Source organism: Glycine max, chromosome 7 (genome assembly GCF_000004515.6).
Source record: "Glycine max cultivar Williams 82 chromosome 7, Glycine_max_v4.0, whole genome shotgun sequence".
NCBI classification, from domain to species: Eukaryota; Viridiplantae; Streptophyta; class Magnoliopsida; order Fabales; family Fabaceae; genus Glycine; species Glycine max.
Window position 1 is genome coordinate 7945599 of NC_038243.2, and position 14963 is coordinate 7960561.

The 14963-nt window shown below is 28.5% G+C and overlaps 1 protein-coding gene and 1 pseudogene across 2 annotated transcripts; both read left to right on the forward strand.

Moving 5' to 3' along the window:
- Window positions 1-1458: 1458 nt before the first annotated feature.
- Window positions 1459-8249, forward strand: ALDH2C4 (aldehyde dehydrogenase family 2 member C4). Of its 2 annotated transcripts, XM_003528864.5 has the most exons (9): window positions 1459-1793; window positions 3057-3199; window positions 5925-6308; window positions 6414-6503; window positions 6874-7047; window positions 7137-7274; window positions 7405-7542; window positions 7647-7708; window positions 7824-8249. In XM_003528864.5, the coding sequence occupies exons 1-9, from the start codon at window positions 1691-1693 to the stop codon at window positions 8095-8097; spliced, it is 1506 nt and encodes a 501-aa protein (XP_003528912.1). In that variant the 5' UTR covers window positions 1459-1690; the 3' UTR covers window positions 8098-8249. The 2 variants fall into 2 exon arrangements, with proteins under 2 accessions (XP_003528912.1, XP_006583373.1); XM_006583310.4 differs by lacking the exon at window positions 3057-3199 and having other exon boundaries at window positions 1481-1793.
- LOC100776434 (aldehyde dehydrogenase family 2 member C4-like) lies at window positions 8136-12629 on the forward strand (annotated as a pseudogene).
- The last annotated feature ends 2334 nt before the right edge of the window (window positions 12630-14963 follow it).

The window sequence follows — 14963 nt, forward strand, 5'->3', positions numbered from 1 at the left end:
TTTGATAGAAATTAGCGGTGTAAAGTAAGAATGTATAAGGGTCATTTTAATTCAACTTTGAAAGAAAAAAAACTATGTAAAATTAATCAATGCATTTAGAAAAAAAAAATCACTATTCTTACCTCTAGCATTGTTGTGGTCACCAGTATCAGTATCACGGCAACTACCATCATCCCACTGCCACTTCATCGATCCTTTGCTCATTGTATTTTGAATTATTAAATTAATTAAATTTTGAGATGATTTAAAGAGGGTTTTTTTTTTAATAATTAATGTTTTTAATTGAATTCTTATTAAATTAAATAGTATATTAATCAAATTAACGATTAAAAACTTCAATATTATATATATATTGTTACATAAGCAATTTAACGGTCAATGTTTTTCTTATTAATGATCAATGATCTAAAATTGATGTTTGAGCCAAAATCTGTAATTTTGAAAAAATAAAGGGACCGAATATTTTTTTATAAGAACATCAAAATTATAAATTAAATTAAATAAGAAAATCAAAATTATAATTGACAAAATATACTATATATTAATAATATAAAATTATTTTATACTGTCATTTAATCACATTAAAAAACTAAAATTAGAGAATAATTAGTTATGACTTAAAAAAATATCCAATTCAAATAATAAAAACTCAAGAAATCAAAATTCACAATTACAATAATAGTTAGGTATCAAGTGTAATTATATATTTTTTTTAAGACTTAATTATAAATTTGGTTTCCTTATTTATCCCAGCTGATAAATTTGATCTTTTTTGTAATTTAAGTTGAGTCCTTTTTTTTATAATATGATAATTTTAGTCTTTGATCCCGAATTTGGAAGTTGACCATTAATTGTTTATATTAATTGTCACGTAATATTTTTATTAGACATTAACCATTAATTATTTACGTTGATTATCACGTATTGTGTTTTGATTGGATATTAATCTTCACATGTGTTTTGATTTTTTATATCTTATTAACGTTCAATAAAGCACGACACGTGACGGTCAACATAAATAATTAATTATTAACATTTAATTTCAAAAATGAGGACTAAAATAACAGGATTAAATAAAAACTCAACTGATGAATTAAATTTAAAAAAAAAACTAAAATCGGGAGCTAAGATAAATAAGAAAATTAAATTTACAATTAAGTCTTAAAAAAAAGATGTAATGAGAAAAAAGTATTCAAAGTTTGTTACTTTGAAGACTTTGAAAAACAATGCTCATCATAAATTAATTTGATGGTTGGGAAACATGTGTCACACGGTACTAAAAAGAAATATATTTATACATTTTCATTAAAATAATGTAAACATAAGTAGAGAGATAAAAAGTTGAAAAACCGTGTGTTCCTTAAATGATTTAGAGTTTATATTTTAATTATGAAATAAATTATAATTAAAAAAAAAATATTCACTTTAAATATATTCAGAATCCTCCATAAAGATTTCGTCATGATAAAAAAGAATATAATTGACATAATAAACAAACAATTCTATTATAATTCTGGCAGGCTCGTGAGTTGTATATGACATGTTTCTCTGTGCACCCATTGTTCTTGTCTCAAAGTAAAAGTGTGTGTATATAAAAGAGGTCCCTCTTCTCAGTTCTTTGAAAACCTCAACAACTCAACACGTTGCCTCTACTCTCTGCAGCTTTTAATTTGTTTGCAGGCACACAACCATGGCTGCTCTCTCCAACGGCCACGACGCTTCCTTCTTCAAGATGCCCTCCATCAAGTTCACCAAGCTCTTCATCAATGGAGAATTTGTTGATTCCCTTTCAGGTTCTGATTTATTAACTAGTTAGTTATGCGCCTCTCTTCTCTCCTTAATTTCCCTATATATATATATTCTTTTATTGTCTCACTTTTTTATTTTATGTGGAAAAAGTTATTCCTACACTGTATTTTTTTATGCATGTTGTTGGTGTAAAAAACCTATGGACTTTGTCTATAACTAATTTCTCTCGGAAAAACGTAGTTAATCACTCGGGTCTCCCATCTTGTGTTTTACACTAGTTAAAATTAGAAAAAAACTTAAATTTTGATTAGAAAATAACACTAATATATAACACTTAAAAAAATGGATTTAAATTTTGTCATCAAGTGAAACGGAAGAAAATTTGGATGGATAATGATAAAATCCTTTGTCTGCTAATCCTATTCATCCTTTCCTGTTCTGATTTTTTTATTTTTTTTGGTTTTTGGACCCAATATCTTTTATGTGAAAAAGGAATAATATAGTACACCATACGAAAATACTAACGACAATTCCAAAGATAGGGGGTGCAAACTCGTTGTATAGGTTATTTTTATTCAATGGTTTGTGTGAAGCAATGAATAGATAAGACTTGCCCCATTTGATCCAGCCTTTGCTCAACCAAGGAACATATTCATGAAAAAGGGAATTTATTAAAAATGAAAGGCCAATAAATAATTTCTATTTTAAATTTGACAATACAACAATAACGAGTACGCTTATCTCGAGGCATGAAATTTTATCTATGATTACGAATGTAATAATTTTATACTGTACTTATTATGAGTTTTAAAAAATATTTATAGGTGCGGACTATGTTAAAAATGTAATAATAATTTTTTAATGTATGATAACAGTACTAATATAGTATAATGTATTTTTGGTATACATTAGTCAAGGTTAATCTTGTATACATTAGACCAGCCATAGTGAAATATTGAGATACGAATTTAAGCTTTCATACTAATTATAAATATTCGATATATTTTACAGTTAAGTCAACTTTAGTTTGTCAGTTTATTTATATTCTCGTATTAAAAGTTGGGAAAGTTAAATGTAACTGTTATTATAATATCTTGAAAAGCTCCCAAAGGTAGAAAATGCACCATCACAACTATCAAAGGAGTGGCTAATAATATATCAACCTATCAACCAAATATTCAAGTGGTGAATTTTTTTAAATTTTTTTTCTTTAAATAAATTGTGAAAACCTTCCTGAGTTTTTTTTTTTTTTGCTTACCTTCTTTATATATTTAATTTTTGTTTTATAAAATTGGAAAAAAAAAAAGGGAAGGAGTTTGAAACAATAGATCCCAGGACAGGAGAAGTGATTACAAGAATCGCAGAAGGAGCAAAAGAAGACATTGATGTTGCTGTCAAAGCGGCACGTGACGCTTTCGACTATGGTCCATGGCCCCGTATGCCCGGTGCTGTACGTTATCATTTCTCCATTTGTTTCTCTATAACTGTTATGAGTTATTAGTATGACAAATAATTTGCGGGTCTCATTAATTTTTTACTGCATTTTTGGTAAGGAATAAAAGTACGTAAGAAAATTTTATTTAAAAATCCGTTAAAATACTAGTATACTCTCTCGTATTCTTATCTTAAGATCTAAATCAAAAGATTAACTTAGTCATTTTTATAAAATTGAATATAAAATGTCAAAGCATTAATTATTTAATTCGTAAAATTTTAATTATCTTTGACTTATTTTCAGAATCAAATTTCCGAACTGAATTCTTAAAGATGCCGGTCAACTTCATCTTGTTGTGCGGGCATATATTAATTTGATTTATTTTCTCTCATCAATCTTATCGTATTCATTAATGATGCCTTTTTCGTTTTGACATTTTCTTCCCACTTGTGGCTTGTGTAGCATGCTTCACGGGTCATTCCCACACGTATGAGTGTGTGTAGGGTGGGTAAACGGGTCGGCCCGTCCCGCGTATGGCCCACCCCATAAATACGCATTTGATAGTACCACCCCCATAAATTATTTTTGTCTTTAAGAGTATTTTTTCATCCATAAATCAAATATACAATTACTCTTTTTTAAAATAATTATTGTCCTAATTTGTTTACGTAAAAATATATTAAAAAATAATAATTTTATAAAATTAATTTTATTATTAATATTATATTAAAAAGTTAAAGTGATACTCATTAAAAATATTAATAAAAAATAATTAATGTTATATTAAAAATTAACATTAAATTTATTTTAAGAGATTTTCATTAAAAATTTAACAATTATTTTGAGATGGAAGAAATATTTGATTTCTAGAGTAACGGTGGCCATAGAATAAAAGCTAGTTCGTTTTTGGTAACAAGTCGATTACATATGTTTACCCTGATTTTTAGTTTTTTACGTTAACAAAAAGACGTAGAAGCATATGTACGATGAACATTTATTTTAATTAAATTCATATATTTTGTAATGAAAACAGTAAGACGCAGAAGCATATACTAAAATACGTTGTAATATATAAATTTTTTACGCTGTCAATAAATTTTAGATGATCATATTATTAAAATTAAAATTTCACTATAACAAATTTAAAAATCTTATTTAAAATGTTAAATGTTTTCTGATTAGTTAATGGTATAAAAAATAACAATACATTAAAATTCATCTCAAAATAAATTGAAGAGCCCTCAATTATAATAGAAATACAAAGTATTGGTTCAGACCGTATAGTAAGTCAGTAGTATTTTATATTTTGGAAGTTGGAAATGGATTTTTCTGAATATAGTATAAGCTTTGTCTGTCTGTATGTACTCATAATGCATCGGACCAATCAAGTGAACATAAACAAAAAACTAAAATAGACTACGTATTTTTTATACTATTTAATTACAAAATTATTATCATAAACAAAAAGTTAAAATAGACTACGTATTTTTTATATAATTTAATTACAAAATTATTATAAAATTATCAATGTATAATAATTATCATAAAAGTTACATTTATGATAATTTTTTATTAGTTAACAATGTAAAATTATTTTACTAAACTCATTACATCATATTATAATTAATAACTTTGGTTTTTATTTATTTTGAGTTTTGGTTTTCATCTTTTTAACTTTTTACATTTTATTTATTTGTTATCTTTATCGTTGAGTTTTTATATTATTTTTATTTATAATTTTATATTTTAGTTCACAAATTTCATTTCTAATAAAACAGTTTACTAAGTAGAGAAGAAGAGCATACAACTTAAGCATGTGGGTTTAAACCTTGCACAGCACTTGGCTCCTTTTCCATTCCTTGCTCCTTCCTTTTCTCAATGGGATCCTCTCTATTTTTTTTTTAAAAAAAATCCTAAAAATATGTATATTTAGAAAAGAGATATGATTTGAACATTTTGGCTTTTTTGAATGAAATCAAAATTGGAAAATGTGGAAGAACCTTGTACTCGGTACACAAGGGTCTCGAACGTATTGCGTGATTTGAGTTTGAGTTTGACTTCAAATTGTGACCGTATCGTGTGTTTTGAGTTTGACTTAAAATAGGTGAACAAATAGTCTAATACATGTTAAATTAAAACCTAATACAACATATGATATTTTTGCAAGTTGCAATGTTGATCATTCTCACCCAGTCCGTGGGTTGATGGCGGTGATATGATACCATGATTTGTTAAAAGTAGCAAGACAACCTAGACACGATTGTATACTGTCTTGATAAGTGTTTACTATATAAGCGTTTATCTATATATTGTTTGTAAAAAAAAAAAAAGAAATTTGAGTTAAATTATTTTTAAACCAATTGCCAACTATTTTTATAAAATTCTTTTAAAAATTTATTGAAATAAGCTGAAAATCCTTTCAAGGTATCATAAAGTATATTCACATGTTTCTTCTATCTTTTGAATTGACTATAAAACTAACTAATGTTCATGACTTAGACAGACAATTGCATTTTAGATCCTGTAGTTAATAATCAACCAAGCTCTAGACATGGTTACTTACTTCGTGATAATGTTGATATTACATTTTAGTAATGAATTCTCGTATTCATAACAAATTGTCATTAGCAACCAAATGGATGTTGTGAGTTTAAAGAGAAGAGTTGGGGTTGTTATGAATTGTTAATGTTCATCCTCTTTTGCAACATAGTGTTGAACTTTGGCATGGTTTGAAAACCAGGAAAGAGCAAAAATCATGATGAAATGGGCAGACTTAATTGATCAGAACATCGAGGAAATAGCAGCATTGGATGCCATTGATGCAGGGAAGTTGTACCATTGGTGCAAGGCTGTTGACATTCCTGCTGCAGCAAATACTATTCGTTACTATGCCGGTGCTGCGGATAAAATTCATGGGGAGGTCTTAAAAGCGTCTAGGGAGTTCCATGCATATACTTTGTTAGAACCAATTGGTGTTGTAGGACACATTATTCCGTGGAATTTCCCCAGCACCATGTTTGTTGCCAAGGTGAGTCCTTCCTTGGCTGCTGGTTGCACAATGGTCCTCAAGCCTGCTGAACAAACACCTCTCTCGGCCTTGTTTTATGCTCATCTTGCTAAGCTGGTATGTGTCTTCAAGAAATGGTTCATTTTCTTATCAAACATAAATTGACATCGACAAGTTAACCACTAAAAGGTGATTGATTTTCCTTGCTTTTATGTTTTGAAGGCTGGAATTCCAGATGGAGTGCTTAATGTAGTACCCGGATTTGGCCAAACTGCAGGTGCTGCAATAAGCTCACACATGGACATTGATAAGGTAACTTAAATGTCACGCATTTGGAAGTATGTTTGAGTCCTACATTGATTGAGTGGAATAAAAAGCTTAATGTGGTACTTAAGTTATGAGATTCTCTCATGTAATAGATTAGTCTTTTGGGTTCAACTCTTCTTTTGTGCTTAAGTCAAAATAATTGGTGCTTTTGTTGAGAGTAGGGAGGAAAAGGCCTACTTATTTACAGGCTAAATTAAGGTGCAATGTACTGAATACTGATAAGTGACCACCTAATAGACTAGTCATTTGGATTTGACTCTTCTTTGTGTTTTAGTCATAACAGATGACCAAAATTTAAATATAGTAAGACCAATGTAATTGGCTGATTGTGAATTTGTGATTTGTGCATATGTAGGTAAGCTTTACGGGTTCAACAGAAGTGGGGCGTGAAGTAATGCGTGCTGCAGCTAATAGTAATTTGAAACCAGTTTCACTTGAGCTAGGAGGCAAGTCACCCGTCATAGTTTTTGATGATGCTGATGTAGATAAAGCTGCTGGACTTGCTCTCATGGGCATCCTATTTAATAAGGTGAAATTTCATTTCATGAAATCTAATTCCTTTTGACAAAGTAGTCTAATTGTGCATCTTCTAACATTTAATTTTCTTGTTGATTTCAGGGAGAAATTTGTGTTGCAGGCTCCCGTGTGTTGGTTCAGGAAGGAATCTATGATGAATTTGAGAAGAAATTGGTGGAAAAAGCAAATGCTTGGGTGGTTGGTGATCCTTTTGATCCTAAAGTTCAGCAAGGGCCTCAGGTATGAACTTGGTAGCACAATTATGTCTACATTTGTTTTCTAGTAACCCTCTAACTATTGAAACACAAAATGAGAGTAGTAAAATATGAAAATCATTTTTCTCTATTGGCTAATTGTTTTCTTGTTGTAGGTTGACAAGAAGCAATTTGAAAAGATTCTTTCCTATATCGAGCATGGAAAGAAAGAAGGTGCAACCCTTTTGACAGGGGGCAAAAGAGTGGGCAACAAGGGTTACTACATTGAGCCTACAATTTTCTCTAATGTTAAGGTGAATTTTAACTCCACAAAAGTATGAAATAAGGTTCCATCAGAATAATTTTATAACTAACCATCGCATTGCCTTTTGCATTTTATTCACAATATCTTGTTTAGGAGGACATGCTTATAGTACAAGATGAAATATTTGGCCCTGTGATGGCTTTGATGAAGTTTAAGTAAGTTATTACAAATCAATTTATTTATTCTAACTATTAGCTTAATTTGATGCTAGAAAACGTTGAGTTTGTTCATGAATATTGAATTCAAGAGTATTGTATAAATGAACAACAGGACTATTGAAGATGCAATTAAGATTGCCAACAATACAAGGTATGGCCTAGCATCAGGCATTGTGACAAAGAGTTTGGACACAGCCAACACTGTGTCAAGGTCCATTCGTGCAGGCATTGTTTGGATCAACTGTTATTTTGCCTTTGGGGATGACATTCCTTATGGGGGGTACAAGATGAGTGGATTTGGAAGAGATTTTGGAATGGAAGCCCTACACAAGTATCTTCAAGTTAAATCTGTTGTAACTCCCATTTACAATTCTCCCTGGCTTTGATTTTTTTTATTTTTTTTTGTGTTGTGTGGATATAAACAATGGTGAACTATAGAAGAGCTTCCTTAAACGTATACTTCATCAAATTAATAAGTGTTTAAATACATTTTTAGTCATTGTAATTTAATATTTTTTTATTTTTCATTTTTATAAAATTATTTTTTATTTTATTTTTAGGTCTTGTAAATTATGTTTGTTTTATTTTTAGTCCTTAAAATCCTTTAGATAACAATTTGAATAATAGAAAAACCTTATCTAAAATATCATAAAGATATCAAATAAAATAAATATAATTTATAGGAACTAAAAATAAAAATTTAATTTTGAAAGGACTAAAAGAAAAAAATGTTAAATTATAAGGACTAAAATATATTTAAGTAATTAGTAAAATTGGAAAAGTTATGTTACATATTGTAATAGGTTTGTTTTTTTTAGAGTTCAATTTTGATGTATTGTTAGTATAAATTTTATATATATATATATATATATATATATATATATATATATATTTTCAGCCAATAAAATTATATGTAATAGATATGAATTTTAAAGTCACTATTGTAAAATTCAACACATTTATTATTAACGAATTTTTTATATTTTCAGCCAATAAAAAATTATATATAATAGATATGAAATAAAATCTAAAATTCTGGTAGGTTCAATCCAAATCTTTTAGCTAGATGAGCACGTGCGATCTCGTTCCAGCTATGTGTGTTTTTTTTTCCTTCTCAGTCTTTTACTCTCTTTTTTTAGTTCTTTTCTTAAACCAGTTGCTCTGTCGTATTTACTGTTGCATTTCCTTGTGTTTTGTGTTTGGTGCTATGTTTTTTGTTATTCTTTTGAGTCTCACTAGGTTTATTTTAATCCCTTTTGTTCTAATGCTCAATTATTTGTCATGATTTAGGTACTGTCACGTTCATGTATCTTTATTTGTTTTTTACATTATTGGTTCTATTTCATAGTTTTGTTAGATATGTTTACTCTCTTCATTTGATTTCAAATTGGATCTTGTGGAGCAGTCATACAAATAATGGGCTTGGCCCAGTTAGTATTAGCTTGTTTTATTGTTTAATACGAGCTTCTGATAATAATTTGCTTAATATTCTAGTAGTAAAAATAACAATAGAAATTAAAAAAATCTCAAATTAATTAACACTAATTAAATTAATCCATATTATTTCCCTTTCTAGTTCTATCTTTATTTGTTTTTAATAATTGATCTATATACTACTTCACCTGTTTTAAATATTTAGAGAGAGAATTTTACTACTTACATATATCTTATTTTACTTGAATAAAATTACATTCAATAAATAATACCTATGGTCTAAATAAAAAAATAATACTTTGGCGTATTCATGTATATTTATATTATATTGAAATTGTCACGATTGCTCAAACATTCATTTCCAAAAAAATGGTTTAGATTATAAAAATAAAAAAGGGATAAATATGTTCTAAAAACTAGATATATGGTTGTATATGATAACCATTTGGATCTCCTTCCTATTAGTTATTGTGAAAAATTTATGAAACACTACATTTTTTTCTAAAATATGGTTGTTAGTGATAACCTTTTGGATCTCCTTCCTACATGCTTATCGGATATTAAATATTTCCAAAAAAAATATATTTACAGTAATATTTAATAAAGATTATTAGTAGTAGTGATTTGAATTATTAAATATTCAAAACTATTAATTAAGCAACAACACTCAAACTTTTTTCCCTTCTAGAAGAATTGCCTAACTTTAATTTTTCATTGCATCGGAAGATACATAAGAGCATAAACATCCTTGTTCAAATTAAAAAGATAAAAAATGTAATGGTAATAAAAAATCCTTATTTTCATTTTAAAAAATAATTTTGTTGTCTTGTAAAGAGTAAACTAAATACTTTCAAAGTTATATTAATATTACACATTTCATTATAGATAAAAAAAAAATTAAAAGGGTTTTTCTATAATTTTTTAAAACATTAGTGCTGATTCTTTTGGTTTTTTTTTTTAAAATCAATTTTTGTCGTAGCGTGGTGATCCTAGTTGTGGCGATCCTTTATTGTGCATATACAATTTTAGTCTCTCGGGTTTGATAATTGTGGATATTAATCCTCAAAATTTCATATTGGTGCTATTTATATTTAATATCTTATATAATAATAAATTTATAAATTAGTATAATACGACAAATACTAGTTTTTATATACTAATTTATATTTCTTTAGAAGTATATTAATAGTATATATCATAATATCAGTTATACTGTTTTATAAATTAAATAATAAGCATAAAGTATATATATATATTATTAAATATATGTAAAAAAAATGCACTAATTTTTTTATAAACAATAAGTATAAAGTATATATCTTAAATATCTGGTTAAGCTGAAAAATTTTCAAACTAATTGATATAGACACTCAATGATAAATGTACTATTATTATTTAGTACTAAATATATGAAGTAAATGTATTAAATATTTTTTATTAGTAGGAATCAAATTCAGGCATCATAAGATTTATAATAACTCCCCAATATTATTCAATCAAAATCAATTGAATTAAACATTTTCATATACTAATTTTTTGGTATATATATATTAGCGATAATTATAAATCAATACCTTTAATTTTTTTACTTTATTTTTAAAATTTAAAATTCATAAATATAACAAATAAATGTATAATAACAAATTAGTCGATGCATGAATTCAACTATTCATTAATAGCATAATTAAAATCTATTATCATTTCTTTAATAGTTAATACCTAATAATAAATGTGCATTTAAAACCTATTTTTTTATTAAATGTTCCACTAATTAATATAATTTATTAAATAAATTAAAAATAAAACAACTAATGTCCTAAGAGCATTAATTAATATTTGCCTAATACTTTTTATACAAATTAAATTTATTTACGGTTGAAGACTTTCTCAGTTTTTTTTTAATTTAATGATGATGCATTAACATTGTAAATTATTTTTAATTTTTTTTTTCATTAAAAAAAAAAAGGGGAGATCTATATTACTTTTTCCACTTATTCCCTCTTCTACTATTACTTGTCAATTTCCATGAGCTCTTATGTAACATATAAATTAAACTTGACATGATTGGTCAATAAGGAAAGAGCAAGAATAATGATGAAATGGGCAGACCTAATTGATCAACACGTAGAAGAAATTGCAGCATTGGATGCCATTGATGCTGGAAAGTTGTACCATCTGCTTAAGGCTATCGAAGTTCCTGCAACAGCAAATACTATACATTACTATGCAGGTGCTGCTGATAAAATTCATGGAGAGGTATTAAAGCCGGCACGGGAGTTCCATGCATATATACTTTACTTGAACCAGTTGGTGTTGTGGGACATATCATTCCTTGGAATTTCCCTAGCATCATGTTTATCTGCAAGGTTAGCCCTTCCTTGGCTGCTGGTTGCACAATGGTCCTCAAGCCTGCTGAACAAACACCTCTCTCAGCTTTGTTTTATGCTCATCTAGCTAAACTGGTATGTATTCAACAAGCGTAGGAGTCTTAACAAAACACTTCCTAACATACTCCTTCCAATGTCTTCTTAATTGTTTGTTAAAATTTAAAAGTAATTTTTATGCATTTATAATTTTTTTTACATTGACAACCAGTCAAAAATTATTACTAGTATAATTTTTAATGTTGTTTTAAAAGTCAACAATCTTATCCTACTCAATAGTTTTTTTTATAAGTTCATACAGATGATTTATAATTAGATATATAATTGTGTGCACACATTTTTCTCTAAACTTGATTGAAAATTATAAAATCATAGTTGAGAGCTTATTAAACAAAAAACATCACCAACACAATTTTCTGATTTTTAACATATTTTAGTTAGTAATAAAGAATGTATTTAAAAAATGATAGAAAATGTACTACTATCATTTTTGATACAACAAACAAATGGTTCATTTCCTTATAAAACATATAATTGGCATTTACAAGTTAATTGCTAGAGGCTAAGCTGATTGGTTTTCCTTGCTTTTATGCTTTGAAGGCTGGAATTCCAGATGGAGTGCTCAATGTAGTGCCCGGATTTGGCGCAACTGCAGGTGCTGCAATATGCTCACACATGGACATTGATAAGGTAATATATATGTCAAGCATTTGGGAAGTGCCATGATTTAAATAAATAAAGTATAAGACTAATAGAATTGGCTTGATTGTGATTTGTGAATGTATGTGTAGGTCAGTTTTATAGGTTCAACAGAAGTAGGGCGTGAAGTAATGCGTGCTGCAGCTAATAGTAATTTGAAACCAGTTTCACTTGAACTAGGAGGCAAGTCACCCTTCATAATTTTTTATGATGCAGATCTAGATAAAGCGGTTGAGCTTGCTCTCGTGGCTGTAGTATATAACAAGGTGAAGTTTCTTTTGAGAATCATATTCCTTTTTACATAGCAACACATCTTAGTAACAACTATTTATTGTTGTTTGGTTTGGTTTTCAGGGAGAAGTTTGTGCTGCTTTTTTTTTTTTTTACTTATTCTCCAACAACTTTATTTCAACTACTGCCTTAGTTGCTTGCAAAAGCAGAAAAATTACTCAAATGAGAAATGTAATTACTAATTAGGATCCTCCTCTAGTGACTTACATTACAATTTCCTGTTGTAGGTTGACAAAAAACAATTTAAAAAAATTCTTTCCTATATCGAGCATGAAAAAGAGAAGGGGCCACCCTTTTGACAAGGGCCGAAAGAGTGGGTAACAAGGGCTACTACATTGAGCCAACAATTTTCTATAATGTTAATACATGCTTGCTTGCTTGCTTGGAATTACTTCACTTCCTCCTGTTTTATTTATCTGACTCAATTTGGAAGTTGTATTTTTTCTAATAAGATCTATTTATTTTTTTAAATTAAAAGAGAAATTATAATGTTAAACATTCTAACTAAACAACCCTCATCTGCACATGTATTCATACACCAATTTTTGAGTTTTTTTTTTTTTTAACTGAACTTTGAATAGTTTTTTTTATCATCAAATTAATCTTATATCTTTTTATTGAACATGTATTTATATTAATAACTTTTAGTTTTAATATATTTTTAACTATTAATAATTTCTTTAAAATTTAACTTTAAAAATTAAATATGCATATAAAAATAAATTAAAATGATTAAAATATTTTTTATTTTATTTATGTAACTGAGTCTCAGGTAGGTATGGTTTATAAGATCTAATCTAAAAACATTGAATTGAATTCAAATATAATATGTCTTCTTAGCCTGGGTTGAGGGATTCTTCTTAACATATTCTCTCCCTCTGATTTGGTAACCGTATCCTCATTAATTTGTTATTATGGTTGTGGTGTAACGATGCTTCTTTAATGATCATTACAACCTTAGAAAAAGGGGTATTACCTGAGTGTTATAACGATAGGCATATTTGTCGATCGGACCCCGATCAAGGAAAAGATTAGCTCAAATGCATAGATGGATCTAGGGGTGGGTATAAGGACCCGTCTGACCACGAAGCTTGGGTTTTATACTTTTGAATAAATCCAATTCGTGAACTAAATGGACTTTTTAAGTCAGTGTCAGGCCCGCAAAGTTCATGGAGAAACAGATCGGTCCTCGAGCTTAAATTGTTTTTTGAATTTTTTCTAAAAAAAAATGTAAAATTAGAGTTATTTTTTCTTTTATTTTTTAGGCTAAAGTATAAGATTTTTTTATTAACTAAAAAAATATATTAAAAATGAGAATACAAGTAATCTTCAACATAAAGTTCAAACACTCTTGAATATAATGTAAAATATCAGGAAGGTTACAACTTATCCAATAAATGTCAAAGTCCAAACACCACATAAATACAAAAACTAAATATTCTACTTTTAGAATTAATTTTTTTAATTTAAAAATAGAGACAAAGGGTGGTGAAGAGAGTGAATGAAAAGAGAAAAAGATGCAGGGTAGTGCGGTCATGCGAGCCTTTGAGGTCAAGGACTCAAGGTGACATTGATGTGGTCGTGGAAGAGTGGCACGAGGGGGTGTGGCTCACGGGGGAGTAAGGTTGGCAGACAGGGTCACTGGACTTGCAGTCGAGGCTAGTGGATGAGGAGGAGGAGGGGCGGCGACTGTGTTTTCTCGAAGGAGAAGAAAAGATTTAGATTTTTTGTGTATGTGAATGCGAGTGATTGCTGGATGTTCTGTTTTTGGCAAAGCAAAACACAGAGCTTCACTCACCTTACCTTCAACTAAAGCGGATATGGATAAGTCTATGGAATTTGCATATTAAGCTCGCGAAGTCTACAGACTAAATAGGCCGGTCCTAAAATTCGAGACTACTATGCGGGTTCAAAAAATTTAAGTTCATTATCCACACAGTCCGCAAGCTTAACGGACTAGTCCGCGGATTCGAGTCCATATACCCACCCCTAGATGGATCGACAGACAACCGAAATGATGCATGAACATGAAGAAGCTTGAATCATAGATAAGTTGACAAATGATCAAAATGATACATCGAGATTTTATGAAAAAGGTTATTCCAATTTCTAAGGAAAAACATCTATTTCCTTTTTCGATGTGAATTTCACATAATTGGGAAGTTGCTCTATTTTTTTATTTTTATATTAAATTTACATTTTCATATTTATTTATAGATTTCAATAATTTTTTATACAGTTCTCCAACCTCGAATGTATGAGCATGAAGAGGCTCAAACCATAAGTAGGTCGATGGAAGACTAGAACAATATATTATCCTCTAACCTTGAGTGCATAAACACGAAAAGACTTAAATCATAAATAGGTCAACAGAAAATTGAAATAATAAATATTTAAAATTTAATTCTCTAGATTATTTATTTTAATTTATAATATCAAATTTG

Coding starts and splice junctions, on each gene's coding strand:
- ALDH2C4 (XM_003528864.5), top strand. CDS start 1,691: ATGGCTGCTCTCTCCAACGGCCACGACGCTTCCTTCTTCAAGATGCCC. Junction 6,309..6,413: donor ATGCTCATCTTGCTAAGCTG/GTATGTGTCTTC, acceptor TATGTTTTGAAG/GCTGGAATTCCAGATGGAGT. Junction 7,709..7,823: donor ATGGCTTTGATGAAGTTTAA/GTAAGTTATTAC, acceptor AATGAACAACAG/GACTATTGAAGATGCAATTA.